The sequence below is a fragment of the Aulonocara stuartgranti genome, assembly GCF_965226115.1.
Source record: "Aulonocara stuartgranti genome assembly, chromosome: 4".
In the NCBI taxonomy this organism is placed as follows: Eukaryota; Metazoa; Chordata; class Actinopteri; order Cichliformes; family Cichlidae; genus Aulonocara; species Aulonocara stuartgranti.
Window position 1 is genome coordinate 14352320 of NC_138942.1, and position 20792 is coordinate 14373111.

The window sequence follows — 20792 nt, forward strand, 5'->3', positions numbered from 1 at the left end:
TATGGTGTAAATACTACTTTTTTTTTCTGCATGTAAAATAGTTTGGATAGAAGAGAACAGCACTTTAGATAGGAATAAGAGCATGGGAGTGAAGTGAGAAATAAAGAGCTATAGAGACCTGAAGTATTGTACATGAAACATCTGTAATTTTTTTTTATTTCTCTGTTTGTTTCTTTTTTGTTTGTTTTTTGAAATCCATGCAAATCATGACAGTGTATTTAAATGCTGAGTTTTGAGCCACCTCTCATTTCTTTATATTTTGCAGGGAAATAGCTGCAGTGATTTATCGAAACGTGCAAACATACATTGAAATACTGTATATAAGTCAAACACAGAGATCATAGAATTCTAACAAGCTGGAAGTCTCTTTAGATAATCATTGGGAATAGTTCTTTAGGGGTCTTGAAGGACATTTGAAGCTCTTCTTTGGATGTTGGATCCCTTTTGTTCTGTTTTTTGTCAAGATGATCCCTCACTGCTTCAGTAAAGTTGACCTCCAGTCTTGGCAGTGTGTTTGGGATCATTTCCATGCTAAAACTTGAAGCCAACACCCCTGACTTATATGCAGCATCAGACAATGACAGAGCCTCCACCATGTTTTACACTTGGCTGTAGATGCTCACTGTTATCTCTTGACCTCCTTAACACATATTAATCAATTTAACCAAAAATTTCAAATTTGCATTCATCACTTCAAACCTGATTTTCAGTCCATTTGTTAGATAATATGATATCACCACCCTGACCTTCAAATACTGTTCATCTGCTTCTTCTTCTAATTGTCCAGTTTCCTCAGTATTTTTAAGGACATCTGCACACTATACTGAGATAAGCTAGGTTTTCAGCTATAGCCCTTGAGAAATCAACTCAATCTTGTTGATGCAAAAATAATATTTTTATGCCCATCTTTGTTTATCTTTGGCATTTTTGGATTCAACTAAAGAAATGGGAACAATTGATGTGTTTTTGCAACAGTAACATCGAAGCTAAAGATACAATTTTTAAAAAAGCCTTTTGCCTTCATCCTTTGAGTTGCATTAGTTTGTGCCTTTTTAAATGCTTCAATAATTTAAATCATTTTTTCTATAGCAAAAAGCAACAAAATGCTATTTTGTGATGTCAGGTACAAGAATTGGACTGAAAATGGGTGAAAATGCAGCCAATCTCCAGAAAACAATAACAGAAAACCTGGAGAACTAATCCTCAAGACCACCTTAAAAACAAGAAAGTCTGGGTCTTTGGAAGTAGATTAAAAGGAAATGACCGATGACTCAAAACCTTTGCACAGTACTGCATGTATGTGTTTTCTGTACATTCGTATATAAATTGGGTATATAGTGCCATGTTTTCTTAACATTTTGAGCAGTATGTCACCTTTAATCGGTTAACAGTATTTAACTTATAATTAATATAAGAATCACAGATGACATTTTATATACTGTTGCTTAGAAAGACTCCATCTCAGTCACAGAAACCACATACTGTACTGCACTTACTGTACATGCCCATGTTTCTTTCTTTTAGCCTTGAAGTTAAGAGTATTGTTTATTTGGTTTACTACTTTTCAGTGTGTAACTTCTTTCTTGTAACTTAAAACTACAATAAAAAAAATATGTATACATCATATTTCTCTTACACAAATTCTCTTCTTGGACAGTTACACAATACAAAGCATGCAATTACAGATCACTGAGCGCAGCAGAGAGCATGTGCGTGTTCACGCTGATTGACGTCAGCTCTTCAGGTTTGAACAAATTGTGCGACAGTCCAATGACAGTAGTGCTCAAACCTTGTTGTGCCTTTCTCCTAGGGCTGCTTTCACAAATCACTTAAAGTGTAGACCAGCAATCACTGGTTTGATGAAGTTAAGCTGCTGGAGCCTTTTTTAGTCTAAAGCCTTTCCTATGTCTCCCTCTGCTGGATAATAACTCATGACATAAAGGAAATATTTAAATAGTTGTGTATATATAGAAGAAGCAGTAAGGCTAGGCAGTACTTAGTTGTTACATTGATTACATCTGTGCTAACAAAAAAAAAGCAAAAATTGTTTATTCTACCTGTGTGGCACATAGAAAATTAGACAGTTTAAAAAAAATAAATACATTCAGAATTACACATATTTTTACAGAAAGTCTAATATAAAATAATGTATGTATACCACCTTAATGATGTTAACATGCAGTTTGATGTCAGATAAATCTGTTTTGGTCTGCATATAATTGGTCAGAAGTTTGCAGTTCATACATCTGAAATGTAATCTTGTTACTGATGACAGAACACTACACTGAAATCTCGTGAGCAGCAGCCGTTCTAACTCCAAGTTTACAGACACACACACATCTGCACATTCAGTGTAAATGTCCTGTTTCAAGTATGAAAGTAAGTCAGACCACATAGCAGATGAGTTAGCTAACATTCATGGCTCCCCACGAAACGTGTCTGGCACATCATGTAGGTGAGGCTGACGAAGACGACAGGCAGAGACAAAAGGGTAACTGCTGGAATGCCAAATAATCAAAGCTGTGTCACCGTGAGGCTGTTTTCTATGTGAGCCTTCAGTTTTCGTAAGTGCTTCTATTACAAGATGTCAAGGTTTTTTTCTTCTTCCAGCGGCAGTTTCTATATTCCTCACCCTGCACCAAGTTCTTCGTCCTCATCACGGTTTGTGCTTAAAATATGCCTCCACTGTAGAAAAGGAGAAAGAAAATAGAGCCACATGAGTTAAGAAAATAGTGGCACGTTCTTCTATGTATTAAAAAACGATTTACAGTATTGTGCAAAAGTCTTGAGCCACTCCTTATTTCTTTATATTTTGCTTCCAAGGACCCGACTTTGTTTCATTCTTTCTAAAGATCTTCTTTTGACATCAGCTGCTTTTTCACTCACTTTAAGTCCAGGTCTTGTTCTTGACCTGAAGAATATCTTATGTTTTGTTTCGCTAAACCATTCAAGACTAACCTGTTACTCTTTCAAGCATTATAAGGCATTTAGGACATGAGCCGGTGCTGTCTCTGCACATAACAGACTAGAACCAATTTAAAATTTGTTACTTTCTTTTGTTGAATCTTAACAAATGCCAAAGATAACACAGTTTGACAGGTACAAAATAGTATTTATGTACTAATAAGGTGATTCCCAAAGAGCTTTGAGCTAAAAAGTGTACACAACAGTGTAAGTTTCTACAACCAAGCTCTGTCATGGTTTTCAGCCAGTTGTGTGTCAGATTTTGTCAAAATTGGTGGAAATATGAGCCTTGCATCAGATTGGCGATCTGTCCAGGGTGTACCCTGACTCTTGCCCTATACTTGCTCCAGTCCACCCACAACCCTAATAAGGATGAGCAGAAAAGGATGTTTGGATGGATGGACGATGGAATTATGAACACAGAAAAGTATCTGATTTTGATCCACTGTGCAATACTATCTAGAAATTGTCAGATTGGCAGCAGCTTCATTTTTCACTGCAAGTGCAGTAAAAGCATACCTTTGATAGAAAACACACAATGGGACAGTATCAGCCATGGATTGGCCTCCCCAGAGCCCGGAGGTCAACGTTACTGAATCAGTGTGAGATCATCTCAACAAAGAATGGAACAAAAGCCAGCCAACATCCAAAGAAGAGCTTTGAACATCCTTAAAGAAGCATTGAGAACAATTCCTGATAACTATTTACACAGCACTTTTTTGTATCTTTGCACATTTCCTAGCAAAATATTAAAAAATGAGGGGTGGCTCGAGACTTTTGCACAGCACTGTATGTGTTTTGTAATTTTTTTTTATTTTAACCTGCATACTCCTGAGGCAGCATTGGTCTGTTAATAACTGTAAGGAAAGCAGTGATCCATTCTTTCTGCTCCACTTCGGTCTCACATGCAAAGAGGAACTTCCTATCTGGGGTCACTATTGTTATTCCAAATGGCCAATGGTAACCCTGGATAGTGGAAGGGAGGTTGGGAAGCACAATGTAGCCATTTTCCTGACTACCGATGAAGACCTCACCACGTGCATAGGCATCCTACAAGCAGAGAGAGAAGCAGTTTTAATGTATGTAATGTAGTTTTATGTACCTGAATCAAACTTAAATTCAGAAGAGTTAATGGATATGGAAATTGCTTCATTAAAGTATAAAAACACACAAAACGTGTGAATAAAATCAAAGGCGCTGTGCTAAAGGCTACTTGCACAAATTCTGGGTCATGGTCTCTTAAAAACAAGAATTGACTGTAGAGAAACATCACAGCACCATCTGCTGGTCACAGTGTGTAATTAAAATTATTTTCATATGTTTTACTGGTGAAACTTTACTACCAGTGGATCCTTGAAATACAAGAGCCTCCTGTCATCCATCGTAAACCACCTCTTCTTGAAGCCCTCTGTGTGCTGCAGGACAGAAAACAAGACATCGAAGTCATCTTGACAGCATCACTGTGATTTTTTTTTTTTTTTTTCTCCTGTGCTATATGATCAGCAATTTATCTACACAAAACAAAATCACCTTTGGACCAGTCTTCTCCATGTAGCCCTCTTTTAGGTAGTTTCTGGTTACCTTTGGCAGCAGCTGCACAAAGAAAAAGAAACATACTCAATCATTTCAGGAAAACGTTTGATTTGTTGTTCGTTTCTTTTTTAACTGTATATGTGCGCATGCTTATATTAAACTGACTACTGGTTTGCAGTTAAACCACATTGAGAAGTTGTTGTGATTTAGTGTTTTACATAAATAAAACTGAATTGAATTGAATTTGACATTTTAGAAATAAATACAGTTTACCGAGCTGTACTGAAGTTAAAAACACCTGCAAAAGGTTTAAATTAAACCTCTACATGAGCTTAAATCATGAGTACAGCAACCAGATTGAAGCACAAAAGATGCCATTATTGTGTGCAATATTACCTTCATAATGACAAGTTCAAAAGAAAAGGAAAAACTTGTCTTCAGCCACCTTAGTTGTAGCTGCCTTCATGCAGGAGCCCATATATGAGAGCACTTACTCACCTCAGAGTTTAGAGCTAGAGGAAAAGCCACCTGCAGGTAGCGCAATCGAGCTGCTCTGATGCCATTGAACCAGTCCACTATTTCCTTAAGAGAAGGACATAAGGAAGTATAATGGCTAAGTTACACATTATCATGTCATTTAAACCATTGGTCCCATCCCCAATTAACTCCACTAACAAGGTAACTTCTTAAAAATGCTTTGTAAGAAAACCATCTGAAACTAAGCTATTGGCAAATATATTGGTCACTATTTTTAATTAAACAGATCCCTGTGATGCTCTTACTAAAGTAAATTTGTTACATGTTGAATTGTAATTGCCAACCTTTTCCTCTAGAGGGACACATTAACTTTCCCAAGCTCACGATTTCCCATCTGAAACACCAAACGGGGCATGTCAACTCACCTTTCCATCCTCGTGGTAAACAAAGACATTCCTAGTGCTGTTGTCCTTTAAGTAGGTTATCTGCAGACCATGGGCAGTGCCCATTTTGGATGGCTGGAAAGTGGCATTCAAAGTATTGATCTTCATAATCGCTTTAGGCTCTTTGGCCTGCAGAAAGTAAAGACTTTTTGTTAAACATTCTCGCCATTATCAAGGCTGTTTTTGCACATTATTAACCAATTGTAGACTAGGAGATAACCACATTTGCCAAAACACACAGGCTCCTTATTTATACAACTTCATATATTACAAAGAGAAAAATCAGGACATGTATGAAGTGATAGAGTGTAAGCAAAACAGACAGAACTCACGTCATGCTTGTTAAAGTATTTAAGCACACCCTCTCGCTCGGACAGAATAAATTTTCGGCTTAGGTATTGTCCATTGTCTCTGCCACGTTTCCACAGAAACCCTTCTCTGTAGCCTGCCAGGAGGAGAGAAACACAGGTTGGGGGTGAAAGCAAAACAACTTTTATTAATGCTGAAAATCTCAGACACACATCTAAGAAATGTCCACAAATAAACAAACTGTTATTAACTTGATAATCAGATAGATAAATGTGCACTGGGTGATTTAGAGCAAGAAGAAAACTGTCACTTTTAAGGCTGATCCATTTACATTATAAAACAATGATAGCCTCTCTGCATATACTGTAGCATTGGCATTTGTTTTGGACCTTTGTTTCTGACCCTGTTCAGTGTTCAGTTCCCATCGCTTATGTTCATGCTATGTTTCAAATAAAATCTAAAATTATATGGTTTAATTTGCTTTGCCAGGTTAACTCCTACTATTTTGATATATTTAGACAGAAATTGTTCTGAAGAGTTGCAGCAATTGCACAATACACAAAGCTTTTATATCCACTTGCCATTAAAAAAAAAAAAAAATTGACTCATGCCGCCTTACACTCATGGCTGACACTTTAATTCCAGAAAGCAAGTACGGAAATCCCTAAACCCACATTGTCTTGCTAAATAGGTTTAAACTAATCCAAATGCTAAAGAAAACATAAGTTATATTATTGCACAACCACGTCTTGTGGTTACTCATCCGGTGAATTAAACGCCTATTACACAATCGCTTGAAGAGCTAACCAGTAACAACATTGGTGGAGGCCACTGAAAGACATACTGATGACCTTGTGCTTGTGTGTGTACCCTTTTAGTATTTGTGACCACTGTTCTAAGAACCTCAGTAATGGCTTTTACTATACATAAATAATTAAGCTTCTACTGATCTACAAGCCTGAAAATGACTGAAACAAATATGCTAGCACACACACTAAGCACGTTTGTTTCATAGCTGTAACTGAACAATCGGGAGCAGTGAATGACTCCACTTATTTTTAGTCATACCTAAATAATCATGTCAATCATTCACCTATTTTCTCCTCCCCACAAACACATAGACACACACACAGTAGTAGATGGTCCTATTCTTGACCATGGCCACACACAAAACCGTAATAACATTATTCTCATACAGACAATTAAAACTGAAACACTAAGGAAATATAAAATGCACCCAAATAACAGAGAGCTAGATCCTGATGCTGAAGTTGATACGAAATCAAAAAACACTTGGGTATTGTTCCTCAGCTGTTACTCTACCAACACTGTGATGCTACAACGCAATCGCCATAGTCACACGTGAACTACAAAGTTTCCCCATTTTTACATGTAGCACTCAAAAGGCTAATTAGGCAGCCAAGTGTTTAAGGGTGCATACTACGTGAGCAAATGGTCTTAATCAAAATTAAATGGAAATCTGACTGGATATGAATAGCTGCATGTGTTCCTAGTAATATATTACATTGATTCGTCAGAAACAACGAAAACTACTTCCCCCGCAAGAAACTGTACCAAAAAAAAAAAAAAAAAAAAGCACCTCAGTTAATTGCTGCTGCTGCATGAGGTTAAATACATTGCTATAGAGGCCAGAGGCTTCAAAATAAGAGGAGGATGTGCCAGAAATTTATACAGTAAATTACAGTACCTAGAATTATGGTACACCTGCATCTTTCTTCACTTTCCTACTTAAATATGCATTTTGAGTCACAAATAGAACCTATTGCTGTGGCTGAGCAATAGCTTCATCAATAATTTATGAACCTGAACCTGTTTTCTTCCACCTCTGGGATGGGGTCAAACCTTCCACAACGACAGAACAGAGGAGAAGAAGAGAAATGATTCACTGAGATAACAGAAAGTTAAAGATTTGCAAACACTTGGAAGAGCAAAGGGAGTTTCGGATGGCAGTGTCCGTCTCTCTCCAGATCCTGCACAGATGAATACTGCATGTTTTGGCATAAAATCTATGTGCGCTGTTGTATACAATGCTCATGCACAAAAGAGGGCATTCTTCCTCCACGGCAGGCACGCATATTCACATGCTCTAAACCTCTGCACAGCACAACACAAGGGAGCATTGACAGAGAGACAAAGTTTGACTGTCATGAGACTATGATAACAGGGCTTTATATTCTCTACCTGCAACTGAGAAGACTTTTAGTTTCTGCATGCAAACATCCATATGTGTGCCAGGATCTTAGCCCAGACTCAAATCTGCGGTCTACATTTTAAATATGTTCAGCTGACCTGACTAACACGAGACCAGAGCAATTAGTTACAAACCTTCCTGCTTGCCTTGCACATCTACTCTGCAGCACTAACAATACAACGCACAATACACTTCAGATTGTATATTGGCGCACAACAAAAGCAAATCTTAAGCTTTATGCTAATTTTTAAATGCACGAGGTTCCTCAGAGACACCCAGTGACAACCTCATACGACTTAGTTAAAAGGGAACTGTGTTGATTTTACCCATCACATTCTGCTTCCTCATCATGTGGACTACAGCATGTGAACCTACCATCTGTGATGCTGCCCTACTACAAATTCTAAGACACAATCGCACACACACACCTTCTGAAGGTGTGGTTTTGAGTAACAAAGTATTGTATTATATAATGTACAATTTTTTTTTAAACTGCTTTCTGTCGGGTTGAACAAAATTTAACTTGCCTTGTTTCCTGTTTTCCAAACAGACGTTACCAGGGGAAGCAGTCTTTCAAGCTTGATAGTATGTATGGTTTGTGACCATCATTTCTTATCTGGGTAACATATACACACGTCTGACAGCTTCCCATTTCCTCAGACTTTGCTCAACTCTGAGTAGTTGCTAAAGAGAAGAGTGGATTTCTCAGAACTTAGCAGCATTGTAACATTGTGGGGTAGGCCTATCCTTTATGTGTGGCTCTTTTAAATAAGATCCTATGAATAGGTATGAACACACAACACAAGATCCCCATTGCCCTGAAAAACAAGACAGCCTGCTCTGGAAAAAAAGGTCTAATCACAATAAAAATACTTCAAATTACTCCGTTCTACTAAATCATTTATCTCAAAGAGTGCCGGGTTAACTATTCACACATTAACCTCAACTTTTTGCCCATTTTCAGCACTTATATTCTGTATCTAAACATTTCATACAGTGTCCAAAAAAGTTGTAAATATTAAAATAAATAATAATTTATTGTCATTAATACAACTACGCCTATCTTTTTGGCACCGAGTTTGGTGAAAACCATACATGCAGTGTGTATAAAGGTCTTAAAACAATATATAAATAAATAGTTACCAACAGTTCAGACATTGGTTAGAAAGAATAAAGATGTATAAAGATAACAATCGAATAACTGGAGTTTTGTTTTTATATAAATAAAGTTTCTCCTGTCATCGGTGTTAAATATATCATCTGCTTTAAATATCTTAAAGTGCATTTTATTGCTTTTAGCATGGATTCAATTCAAATACATTTTCTGTTTGCTATTTTATTTAGGTTTTGTGAATCGACTGCATACTGCCCTTGCGACTGTAGAAAAAAAGCAATTTTTATGCCATGATTTAAACAGCATAGGGATTTTCTGCTACACACCCAGCGATGCAATGCACCTCATTTTACAATCATGGCCATTGTGCAACTCAACAGACGATACTGACGATATGAAATGAGAACTCTAAATGTAACGTCCACTAATGAGGGTGTGTCCATATTATTCAGAGAAGTGAATAAGAGAAGATTGTTTTGGAAACGCTACATAATCTTCGCGTCATAATCTTAGCTGTGTCATACATTCGTGCATGCGAAAATCACAATAGTCATAACAGGCAGACTCATAGTAGTCCAGTCTTGGCATTTGCACACTCATTGCCAGTCAGTGGCAGAGGCGTCCGTTATTGATTAACTGAGTCTGGTTTCCACTGGTGCTTCTTTGTCTCTTATGAGACTGCATTGGGCAATTAGCCAGACGTCCATTATGAAAGGGACATGATTCAGCACAAAAGGCATGGATAAGTGTTCACACATTAAGTTTGAGTTTAGATAAACTAAAATGAGAAAAGGGTGTTTTGGTAATTAGTGAGAAACGAGAATAAAAAGGATCTGTAGGGCAGAAAAAGACCGTTTTCTTCACTTGATGACATACCCTCATTGTCTCTGCAACATAAGCCATGCTGACACACCATCTATCTCTAAACAGCTGACTAATTGGGCTGGGCTATGTAAATGAGCACTGGGTGATGGTGCCTGGTGGACCATGACTATTTATTTCCTATTACACCCTTTGATGCCATTACCAAGTCACATAGTACCTCCTGCAACAACAGCACCTGCCAACATCTCACCAATTAAGCTGATATATCTCATTTCTGTTTTTATGCCCTTCAATTATTTTCTTTATTCCCAAATTCCTGAATTATTACTTGAAGTGGAGGTGGTAAAGTGGCGTGTTTTCTGTCCTCGATCCTTGTTTGGGTTAATAGATGACGCTTTCTCGCTGATTCAATCAACACTGAATGGGTGGTGCAGCGTAAGACGCAGAAATACATCTTCTTTTGGTCATGTAAAAGGGTATAACTATATGCATATAACTGTGCACAGGTATGTTGTATTCTTACCTGCCGAGTAGGGTTCCTGCTTTTCCACGCACAAAAACTCCTTCCTCTCGTACTTGGCTCGGATCCACTGATCCCGCAGGACCCTGCAGAACGGAGGCTGTTAGACACTCAGCTCTGCCTGGGTTTGATGTTTACTTCATGCCTCAGCTAATTTGTTGTAAACATCTCATTAACTTGCGCAGATGCCGACCCTCGTGGATTCATTTTGTGCAAACATCTATCAAATACAACCTCATCATCTTGTAATTATCATTTGTGTCTCCCTTGTCCTGTTTCAAACATAATAACGATTAGATGGTGTGTGATGTTCTTTAGCGTCATATTCTTCTCCTTTTTTCCATTTTCTGTATTTTTTGGTTCCCTTAATAATAATAATCATAATAATTGCACTTGTATGCATCTTCTCAGTATGTTCAAACTGCTGCGGTATTACTGTGTGTGCAGCTCTTCACTGTAGTAAATGGATCTGCCTTTTTCATCCCTATTTTCTTCACTCATCAGTCACCCCTCCAAAACACAACACATGCCCGTTTAGACTTTCTGACATGACAGGTCACTGTGGTGCTGTTCAAAATTGTTATTTATATCGCTGAACAGTTAAGAAGAAACCCTCGTGCTGAATTGCTGCTTCCTGTTCATACTACAGGAACTGGGCATTCTTATCAATGTCATCCTGCCAAACCAAAACCACTTGTTAATGAAGACATCCATTTTCCCAACAGCTGCAGGCTTAAAGGCACCATTGCTAATATTTACTGCATAAAATAACAATTAATTTAGAGCATATATAGAGAGAAATTTACTAGTTTTAATAGTTTTCAATACTTATTACTAAAAACAAAAACAGTTTCTGTCATATCCCACTGCTTTGTGCTTATCCATGTTGCAGTCATAATAAGAAAATGGAAACCTTCTTTCAATTTAAAAGGTTTTACATATCAAGACATAATAAAAAATAATCTGGTCCTTAGCCTGTGTTAAAATGATCATCATCACCCCTTTGTCACTGTGCTCGACTGTTGGTTTGGTGTGTTTGTGCTGAGGTGCTGCGTTTATTTTTTTTTACCAAACATAGTTCTTGGCATTATGGCCAGACTTTTGACTTTTGGTTTCATCTGTCCAAAAGGCATTGTTCAGGAAGATTTCTGGTATGCTCAGATGCAACTTTGCAAACATAAGCCATGAAGGCGGCATCAAGGCGACCCTTCTAAAGTGCCATATTTCTTTTGTTTTTCTAATTTTCTACTGTCATGTACTTTAACATTTAACATGGTTGGCAAGAGGTCTTACAATGTTTTCCACTTGTGAAGAATCTTTCTCACTCTAGGAAGATGGACTTGAAATTGTTGGAAAATGACCTCATAACCCTTTCCAGACTAGTGGGCAGCAACAATTGCTTCTATAACATCACTGCAAATGCCTTTCATCTTGGGCATTGTGTCAGTGCGTATCTGAATGATCCAGAACAACAAGCTGCCAAAACTTCTTTGTTTGAGGTGCTCACACTTACTGATGATCAATCAATCAAGTTCATTTGATTAGTAGAACCTGTGTGCTACCTTCCCTCTCAATCCCTAAGGTTATACTTTCACACGGCTTCTGCAATTTGGCTTAATCTTTGTTAAATATACAATGGCACAGTGCAGTATGTCGTGTATTGTAGCTTGTCTGAGGTTGTATTTACCAAATTTCAAGATTTGCTGAGGAACATAATATTTTTTATTATGTACTAATGTGTAAAACCTTCGAAGTGAAAGAGGGTGTACTTTCTTTACATTTTGACTGCGTATTTAGAGGTGACTCAAACATAAAGTGGAACAAAAGAGGATGGATTACTTACGTGCAATCCTTGAAGGTGGGGCAGTAGTAAAAGGCAGGAACTAGCTGTTCATATATGGCTTTGGCAGCATTGTTACCAACAGAGTCCATAAACTGTGGAGGAGGGGAAAAAACATTCACTCTATAAGGAATATCTGTTTGTGTTCACAGCTTTCTGTAGATATTCAAAATGCTGTGTTTGGAGCTCAGTGTTAGTTTGGCTGACTCTTTGCCCAAAGTTTGACTGCTGCACTTTTGTGTCTTCGTATTTAAAATTGAGGATGCTGCTCAGCACGCAGAGAAGTATACACAGACACGCCTTTGCATAAGTACACAAAGAAGCTGGTTGTGTCCGTCAGCTGCTGGCCCATTTCTTTTAGTCCAAGCTTAATTCATATAGATGACCTTTATTATTTTTTCAAGCAGAGATGCAGGGGGAAGTGTGGGAGACAGAAAGATAGCTGCTCATAGATGCTTGAGAGAGATGGGTGCAGATGTGATTTCAAGCCTGATTGCTGATCCCCACTTACTAGAGGATCTCCTACTGGGTTTCTCACCTCCAACTCAGAAGGGGTCCAGGGATCCAGAATAAGAGATTTGACCTTGCTGATCTGAGCAATGTTTCGATGGAGGCCTGAGCAGCTGTGACACACAAACACGCCAAGGGTGTACGATGCCCACTCTGGGCCTGTAATGCAGGATAAAGAGGTATATGACCACACACACACAAAATATTTTACCTTACGTAACTGCCACACTGAAAAATTCCTGACAGACACTAATGGTTCCAAATAGTAACTGGGAAAAGTGGTTATCACAGGCAAATAGAACAACCATTGCTGTAGTTGATTAAGATTTCAAATAAACACAAATATGTTACAAATGTCGCCTGAGAAAGAACAGAAATCAGCACAGGCAGAAGCATAACAAGATTAAGACAAGCCAACGATAAAAGCTTGGTTGTTTCTCGGTCATTCTGCCTCTTCGTCTTTAACATAAGCAGATGATCAGCGCACAGCATAAATAGATTTCCACATATGCTCACTATAGTATACACAGGAAGTTACTAGTGCGCAATAAGCTTGTTTCTAGGACCTAAATTTAGGCAGCCTAAATCTTCAGTATTTATATCAAGACCCCGTGTTTTTAATAAGCGTCTGTATGCAGGAATAGATACATAAATACACATCACATTCACCTTTAACATGAATGCTTAAGCAAAGGTTTAAAAGTTGAAAAGCAGGGAAAGAAAAAACTTCACAGAGTTTTATGTATACCACACACTTTTTTTTTTTAACTCATGCAGTATGACAAGCTGCACTAAATGTTTTTAAATTTAGTACAGAGAACAAACGCTGAGCAGGGTTATAATACAGTGAAGGTGTGAGGAGATGCAGATATATTTCGAAGTTTAATTTTTAGCGTCATTGCACTGACCAGCGTGAGGCTATATTATACCTGCCATTGTGGTTATTTTGTAACTGAACCGCAGAACTGGGGCAACAAGATTGGTGTCAGCATTCAGCAGCCTTTAAACCGTCTCTGAGGAAGGCAAAGCCGCACACATGCAAGAGAGCATGAGAACAAAGAGCTCGATTACTTCCTCGAGCATAATTTAAAAACTGTGCACATGCGAAACCGTGTATCTGTAACACTGAGACAAGATGCTGCCGCGTGGTTAGCAAGTCCCACGCCGACTCACCCTCTCGGTCTAACACCGAAGTCATTCTACACAGAAAGTGTAATGCACGCAGAGCCTAAAAATATATTTAAAAATGTATGAGTGTGTTCAAAACTTAGAGCTGAAAGAAAGGACTCCAAGAGAACTGCAGCCGTGTTTATTACTGGTATTTTAATATGATGCTCTCATGTGCTTGTCGCCTTCCACACAAGAGAATCTTGAAGGCTGCAGAGTAGATAAGTGAAAGTAAATTTCACAAGCAACACCTTTTTGAAAATGCATGCATGCTCTCATATACTGAGCTGCAGATTTGATTAATGTTAAACAACTAGGTGTGTTCCTCAGGGTGTGTGACCACATGTCTGCAAGCTGAAGAAGAAAACCAACCACGTACATAAACACCCATTTGGCTACTTAGCATGAACAGTAAAAATAATAATAATAAAAAAAAATTTTTACTGAAACTACTGAAAACCTCCGACTGACAGTATTGGTTGTTGTTGTGTTTTTTTTTATCAGAACTCACAAACGTATTGCATCAGTGTGAAAATCTTCATTGTGTCAACTATCGCACAGGTGTCATAACTGCCCGAGAAGAGAAACTAAAGCAGTTACGTTCGTGTGTCTCAGTTGGGATTGCCACAGAATGTATGAACACTCTTAAAACTGGATGTCCAGCATCTGAGAGTGACTCCACTCCTCCAGCCTACCTGCAGCTCCACAGTCGGCACAGTTCCCATTCCCAGGTTTGTCCAGAAGCGCTTTCACACGCTGTCTGATCATTTCGTGATCGGAGGTCATTTAAGTTTAACCTATTTTGCTCCGACGCCTGATCAACCCCTAAAATCCTCCAGCAGTCTTGCATAGAAAGTAGCCCAGATACTGTGGCCGGACGAACTGAAGTAAATTCGCAGGGCGTCAGAGCGCGCTTGGCCAAACAGGAGCGGTGTCGAATTTAGGTGGTGCCTCGATGAGAAGAAGAAAAAAAAATGAAGCACGTTCAGCGTTGTGTAGATGCTTTAACACTGAAACAGCAAATGCAAACACAACTCTTCTTTGTTTATTTGGAGGGAGACCTCCAGTGGTCATAATGGAGACTTACGCAGAGTGGAACCACCCATATTTGACCTCTTCCTCGCTATTTCACTTCACTACAAAATGTAGTCTGCCAGATCAGTCATTCAAATCTACTAACAAACTCGGCAGGACCGGTCACACAGAAAAGAACAATTTAGATCAAGGTTTGATTAATTTAAATATGCTAGGGACAAACTGATTTTAATGTGTATAATAACTGCATTTCTTTTAGATCTGTTCCATTAGACTGTACAGAGGTACATTGTAAGCTGACTCACTGGCACAGTTTACTGGACATCCTCATTAATAAAATTCGTTTCACCGCACCATTTCCTGTTAAAGAAGATTAAGACTGCATGAAATTTACTATAATCGTGATAGAAAATTTCATGGGAAAAGGGAAATATGTGAAGAAGGAGCCTATTTTTTACAAACCCATCCAACTATACCAGGAATTATATGCTGAAAGGAGGTAATAAAGGAAGTAATGAGGAAAGTTTCCTCAGTATTTAGAAATTTTGACTTTACAATGTTGTCACATAGATGCTTCTGGGTGATGTCACTCAGGCAGGAACCTCCTAAGCAAAACTGATTATTCCACCACACCCTGAATGTCAGCAAAGGCCTCTTTTTCCTTGTCCCTTTCTCTTTTCCTGTGGCTGTAAGGCCTGTGCTCTTAAAACAGGAACCATTAGGAAATGATCAATAACAGTATGGCACAAGGCCTTTCACATTGTTAAAGTTTTATTTTTCAAAATGTCTAAAAATTCAAGACAAGGTAAAAAGAAGACACGCTCGAAGACTGGTCGATCTGTATGCAGAGCAAGCTCAACCTAAAAAGACACATACTGGTCTAGCTTTCCAAAATAAACTTATACAAAACATGGAAAAAAAATGTTGCACAAAGAGCACTATTAAAGAAATGTCCATGTTGGCTACAATGCAGATGAGTGAATTCTGTTGAGCCCACATGAATACTGAGGAATCAAGAAACGAAGCCGATTCGGCACCATGAGAGATCGCGTACAGTACGAAAACCCGTCTATCGAGAGGAGTTGGAGCTGGAACGAGAGCGGTGACGCCTACGACCGGGAGATCTGGAGCGAGAGCGGCGGCGTGCTGGCGATCGCCTCCTTGGGGAGCGGGACCTGCAAAAACGTAAATCAATAAGTAAGTGTGGAAGGGCATGTAGGCCTGATAAAAAACACAAATGTCAAACACGAATGGAAACAGTAACTGGTCGAATCATTCATAGTACCTTCTCCTCATGCGCGGTGGGCTGCGACGCCACATAGGTGGTGGTGGGGGCATTCTGCGGGGTGGAGATGGTCTACGGGGTGGAGGGCGGACTCGCTGAGGCAGCACAGCACAAGCAGTGATTTCCTGTCCATCAATCTGACCTATTCGTAAGAGTCAACAAAGAGTTACCCAACACGAACGCAAGTCTGTCTAGATTAATCTTCCATGACGAAGCCACAGAACTACCCACATACCTCCGTCCATGTGTTTGAGTGCCTTCTGGGCCTCCTCGGGGGTCTCAAACTCCACATAAGCACAGCCCCTGTGCAGGTGCGGGTGGAGTCTGTCCATTGGCATGTCGACTCCTTTGATTGTCCCATAAGTAGAAAAGATTTCCTGGATATGTTCCTGTTAAACAAAGACATAGCTGTTAACATAAAAACCTTTGTGTTCTAAAAATATAAAATTTAAATTAAAATAATTACATTATGTAGGGAAAGTTTTTATTTTCAATTCCATTTTTGTAATATATCTATATTATGGCTAAAGCAGTTTCTGGATGGATGCAAACTGCATTTTGTTGCCTTGTACTTGTGACATGTGCAATGACAATAAAGTAGAATTCTATTCTATTCTTATTTACACAGCACTAAATTACAACAACAGTTGCCTTAAGGTGCTTTATACTGCAAGGTAAAGACCTTATAAAAATATAGAGAAATAGGATTACCACCTATGAGCAAGCACTTTGGTGACAGCGGGAAAGAAAAACTCCCTTTAAACAGGAAGAAACCTATGGCAGAACTACCGTAAGCTCAGGGAAAGACAGACATCTGCCAAAACCAGTTGTGGGTGAGGGGAGGAAGACAGTACAAGAACATGCTGTGGAGGAGAGCAGTTATTTAATAAAAACTAATTACTAAATGTAGAGTTATGTATAAATATCAGGTGGGGAAAAAAGCCAGTGAAGAAGAAACCCAGAGAAGCCTAGGGAAAATAAGAACTAAACCTTATTAGAGAAAAAAGCCGAAATGGGCAGTAAAACATGAGATGCTTTTACCCGGAACAATCTGACAGCTGTAACATTCACACTTAGTGTTCTGATTTTTACATCAGGAATTTTGTCACTAATAAGCGATGCCCCAAAACACCCAAATTTCACTTTTAGGCAACTATCTGTCAGTTAAGCTAAAGTACTGTACTGGTGTGCAGCTGGTATTACAGAGGAATGTAGAAAAATCAGTGACAACATGTTGCCACAGCTTTAAAGCCCAACCAATGTATGATTTGTCAGATCAGTACTGATATTTGGCGATTTAAAATCCTTACTAAGAAAAGTGCAGTCACAAATGTGTTTTACTGTTACAAGTTGTCGCCTGTTTACACTAATGGACTCTAGATCGCCTGGTTAATGTGTTGCAAATAGGAAAGTTGCAGTGTGCCCTCTGGTGGACAAACTATTTAATCCCAACAGTAATAACATGCTTGAAGGACGTTTCCTGTGTCTCCATTTATGTCAAACACCAACACAATATATCAGTATATTTATACTGATATCAATATACCCCCTCTTTAAATCAATATACAGAAGGTCGTCTAATTATTGGGGTTTTCTATCTATTATTGTTAGGCCTTATAATATAAAGTAACTTGAGCCGACTGTAGTTGTAATTTGGTGCTAAATAAATTTAATTTAATGTAATTTCAACCCTTAGCTGCATAGTGTGTTATCGCCTGTTTTCCCCTCCAGTGTGAGTGGTCCTCAGGTCTCCCTTTTGCTATAAAAACCAACCTTGGTGACATTCCTGGTGAGTCTCCCCAAGTAAACTTTAGTTGGTTTAGGTGTTGGGCTTCTTTTCCGGCGTTCCTTGTCATCTCTGGTCTTTTGTGTTTTAGAGCTGGAAAATCACAAGCAAAACACTAAATAACCAAGACTCAAACAAGAGAACATACAACACATCATTGTGCACAATTACCAAGCAGTTGCATTGGATGAAGAGACTTACACAGAGCGGGAGCGGCGACGGTTATCGTGGCGTCTGCGGCTGGGGCTCGGAGAACCCGAGGAGCTGGAAGACGAAGAGGATCGGGAGCTAGAAGAGCCGGAGCGGCTGGAACCAGACGAGCTGGATCCGCTTGAAGAACCTGAGCTGGAACCAGAACTGCTGCTCGAAGAAGAGCTAGATCTGGTGACAATCAATAAAAAAGAGAAATATATGACGAAAGAGGACAGATTTTTATTTTCAACACTGGGATAAAGGATCCCATTAAGAGGGCAAACCTGCTGCTGCTGCTGCCAGTGGATGCGCTGCGGCGTTTCCTTGCTTTCTCTCGTCCTCTCTCCTTCTCTCCTTCCTTTGTTCCAGGCTTTTCTTTGCCTCTGTCTTTTGTTTTTTCATCCTCCTTCCGCTTTGTAGGTGAGGGTGCCCTTAGATGAGAGGAAAGCCACTGTTATTTTGATATGTTTACGTTAAGAATAGCACAAAGTTTGCTACTTTAAGATTATTTTCACTGCAAATAAATATATTTTTACTAAATGCTTAATTGAAAAGTTGACAGAAAATAGAGCTCAACATATTTCACGGTTCTAAAGATAAAAGCTTTTTAAAACACAAAGGTTTTTGTTAACAGCTATGTCTTTGTTTAACAGGAACATATCCGGGAAATAAATTGTATTTTAGGTCATATGTTTTCTGTTAGGTAGTTACTGTTTCAGAACAAAATAACAATTAACTGTACTGAGGAAATCAGAATCAGAATCAGAATACTTTATTGATCCCTGGGGGAAATAATACAAGTTTTTCTAAACTTACAATACTTTAACAATTCGTAACGAGCAGCAGCCTCAAATCTCTTGATCTACAATTAGAACATCATTTTGACATGTTTAAATTTGTATTAATTCGCCCATTTTCTCTACAAGCTTTAATTTTTGCCTCCAACTGCTGGAGCCCATACCAGCTGTTACAGGCCAAAAGGCAGGGTACACCTAGAAAGCCTATCACAGGGCAGAGACAGACACCGATTCATACATTCACATCTATGGCCGATTAAGAAACATCGGCCATGTATGCAAGAAAATGCCTTCCTGTGTTTTTTGGTTGTGGGAGGAACCCACTCAGACATGGGGAGAGAACATGCTAACTTCACACAGCAAGGCCCCAGCCAGCGCATTCAATGGCAGGACTTTAAATGGTAAAATCTTAAATGGCCTGCATTTGTATAGCGCTTTACTCAGTCACTAAGGACCCCAAAGCGCTTTACACTACATTCAGTCATTCACACACACATTCACACACTGGTGATGGCAAGCTACATTGTAGCCACAGCTGCCCTGGGGCGCACTGACAGAGGCGAGGCTGCCGGACACTGGCGCCACCGGGCCCTCTGACCACCACTAGTAGGCAAACTCAACATGGGGCTAGTATCTTGCCCAAGGATATTTGGCATGCAGCCAGGAGGAAGCCTGGGATCGAACCACCTTCTGACCTGCTCTGCCACCTGAGCTACAGCCACCCTTTATTTATTGCTTTGAAGTAACAGTGCTAACCACTGCACCTCTGTGCGGCCACTTCTGTGTCCATTTAGTTTTCATTAACAAGTATGGAATTTAATTCTCCCTATACATCTAAGTACTAAGCGGTCTGATATTGGAACCTTTAAATGCTTGGTGTCTATGGATGTCTTCTTTTCTTGAATGTTTTCAGGTTAATGTTATATTACTACCATCAGAGTCATTCAGGTTCTGTATTTTTCATTATGTTTTGCTACTACAGTTTTCTTCAGTTTTTTTTTCGTTTTCCGTTTAATTTAGTTTAGGTTTCCTGGGTATGTCTGCATGTTTAATATACCCATTAATTTAATTTGAGCTTTCTTTATTCTCTTACCGTCTACATGTTCTCCTTCATTACATCTATGAACATTCTTTATGGTCTTACTCTTTTCCTGTCTAATTTTGTTGACCCCGGGGTTTTAAACTCATCCACCATCACTTCCTCTACGTTTTTATAATCTGGCAGGTATTTGTCACGTGCAGATTACATTATTATGATGTAAGCAACATTTTGTTTGTGTGTGTGTGTGTGTGGGGGGGGGGGGGGGGGGGGAATCTCCAATATATATGTAGAACAAAGCCTCTTGCCTTGTATTAACAGAAATTAATGGACATTATTTAAATAGTTTTAGAATTATTTGTCTTCTTATTAGATTTTTATAGTCAACTTTCCATAATAACATTGTTTATCAAGGGAAAATAATCATTAAAGTAAACTAGTTGACTTCACATCTAACATCTTGAGCACGAACGCGCCGCCATTGAATTTCATTCAAACAAGAAAGCGACGCGCGAGCTGCTGTTTCACCCAAAACCGACTTCAACTGCGATTAGAAAATGTCGCATAATTTTCCGCATAAGCCTAAATACGTTTTCGGGTTTAAAAAAAGCTCAACTAAAGATAAATAAAAGGTTAAACTTACATGATTTCCAAAGGAGCTAGGCGCAGTTCGACCACTTGCGGCCTGAGAAAACGTCGCACGGTGATGACGATAAGCGGAAGTTACGTGACCACCTGAGCGCC

General features: G+C 39.0%; 2 protein-coding genes across 3 annotated transcripts; both read right to left on the bottom strand.

Annotated features, from left to right (window-relative positions):
• Positions 1 to 71: 71 nt before the first annotated feature.
• LOC309704293 (arf-GAP with dual PH domain-containing protein 1-like) lies at positions 72 to 14974 on the bottom strand. Of its 2 annotated transcripts, XM_082529360.1 has the most exons (12): positions 14610 to 14689; positions 13677 to 13760; positions 12776 to 12906; positions 12241 to 12332; positions 10401 to 10483; positions 5750 to 5862; positions 5400 to 5546; positions 4996 to 5079; positions 4495 to 4557; positions 4308 to 4379; positions 3786 to 4014; positions 72 to 2685 (listed from the first exon to the last, which is right to left on the bottom strand). In XM_082529360.1, the coding sequence occupies exons 2-12, from the start codon at positions 13681 to 13683 to the stop codon at positions 2657 to 2659; spliced, it is 1050 nt and encodes a 349-aa protein (XP_082385486.1). In that variant the 5' UTR covers positions 13684 to 13760; positions 14610 to 14689; the 3' UTR covers positions 72 to 2656. The 2 variants fall into 2 exon arrangements, with proteins under 2 accessions (XP_082385486.1, XP_082385485.1); XM_082529359.1 differs by lacking the exon at positions 13677 to 13760 and having other exon boundaries at positions 76 to 2685; positions 14610 to 14974.
• A 728-nt stretch (positions 14975 to 15702) lies between these two features.
• Positions 15703 to 20780, bottom strand: rnps1 (RNA binding protein S1, serine-rich domain). The gene is made up of 7 exons (XM_082529364.1): positions 20692 to 20780; positions 18497 to 18643; positions 18222 to 18401; positions 18008 to 18113; positions 16470 to 16623; positions 16235 to 16376; positions 15703 to 16124 (listed from the first exon to the last, which is right to left on the bottom strand). Coding segments are annotated over exons 1-7 (837 nt in total). The 5' UTR covers positions 20694 to 20780; the 3' UTR covers positions 15703 to 16018.
• Between the last annotated feature and the right edge of the window lie 12 nt (positions 20781 to 20792).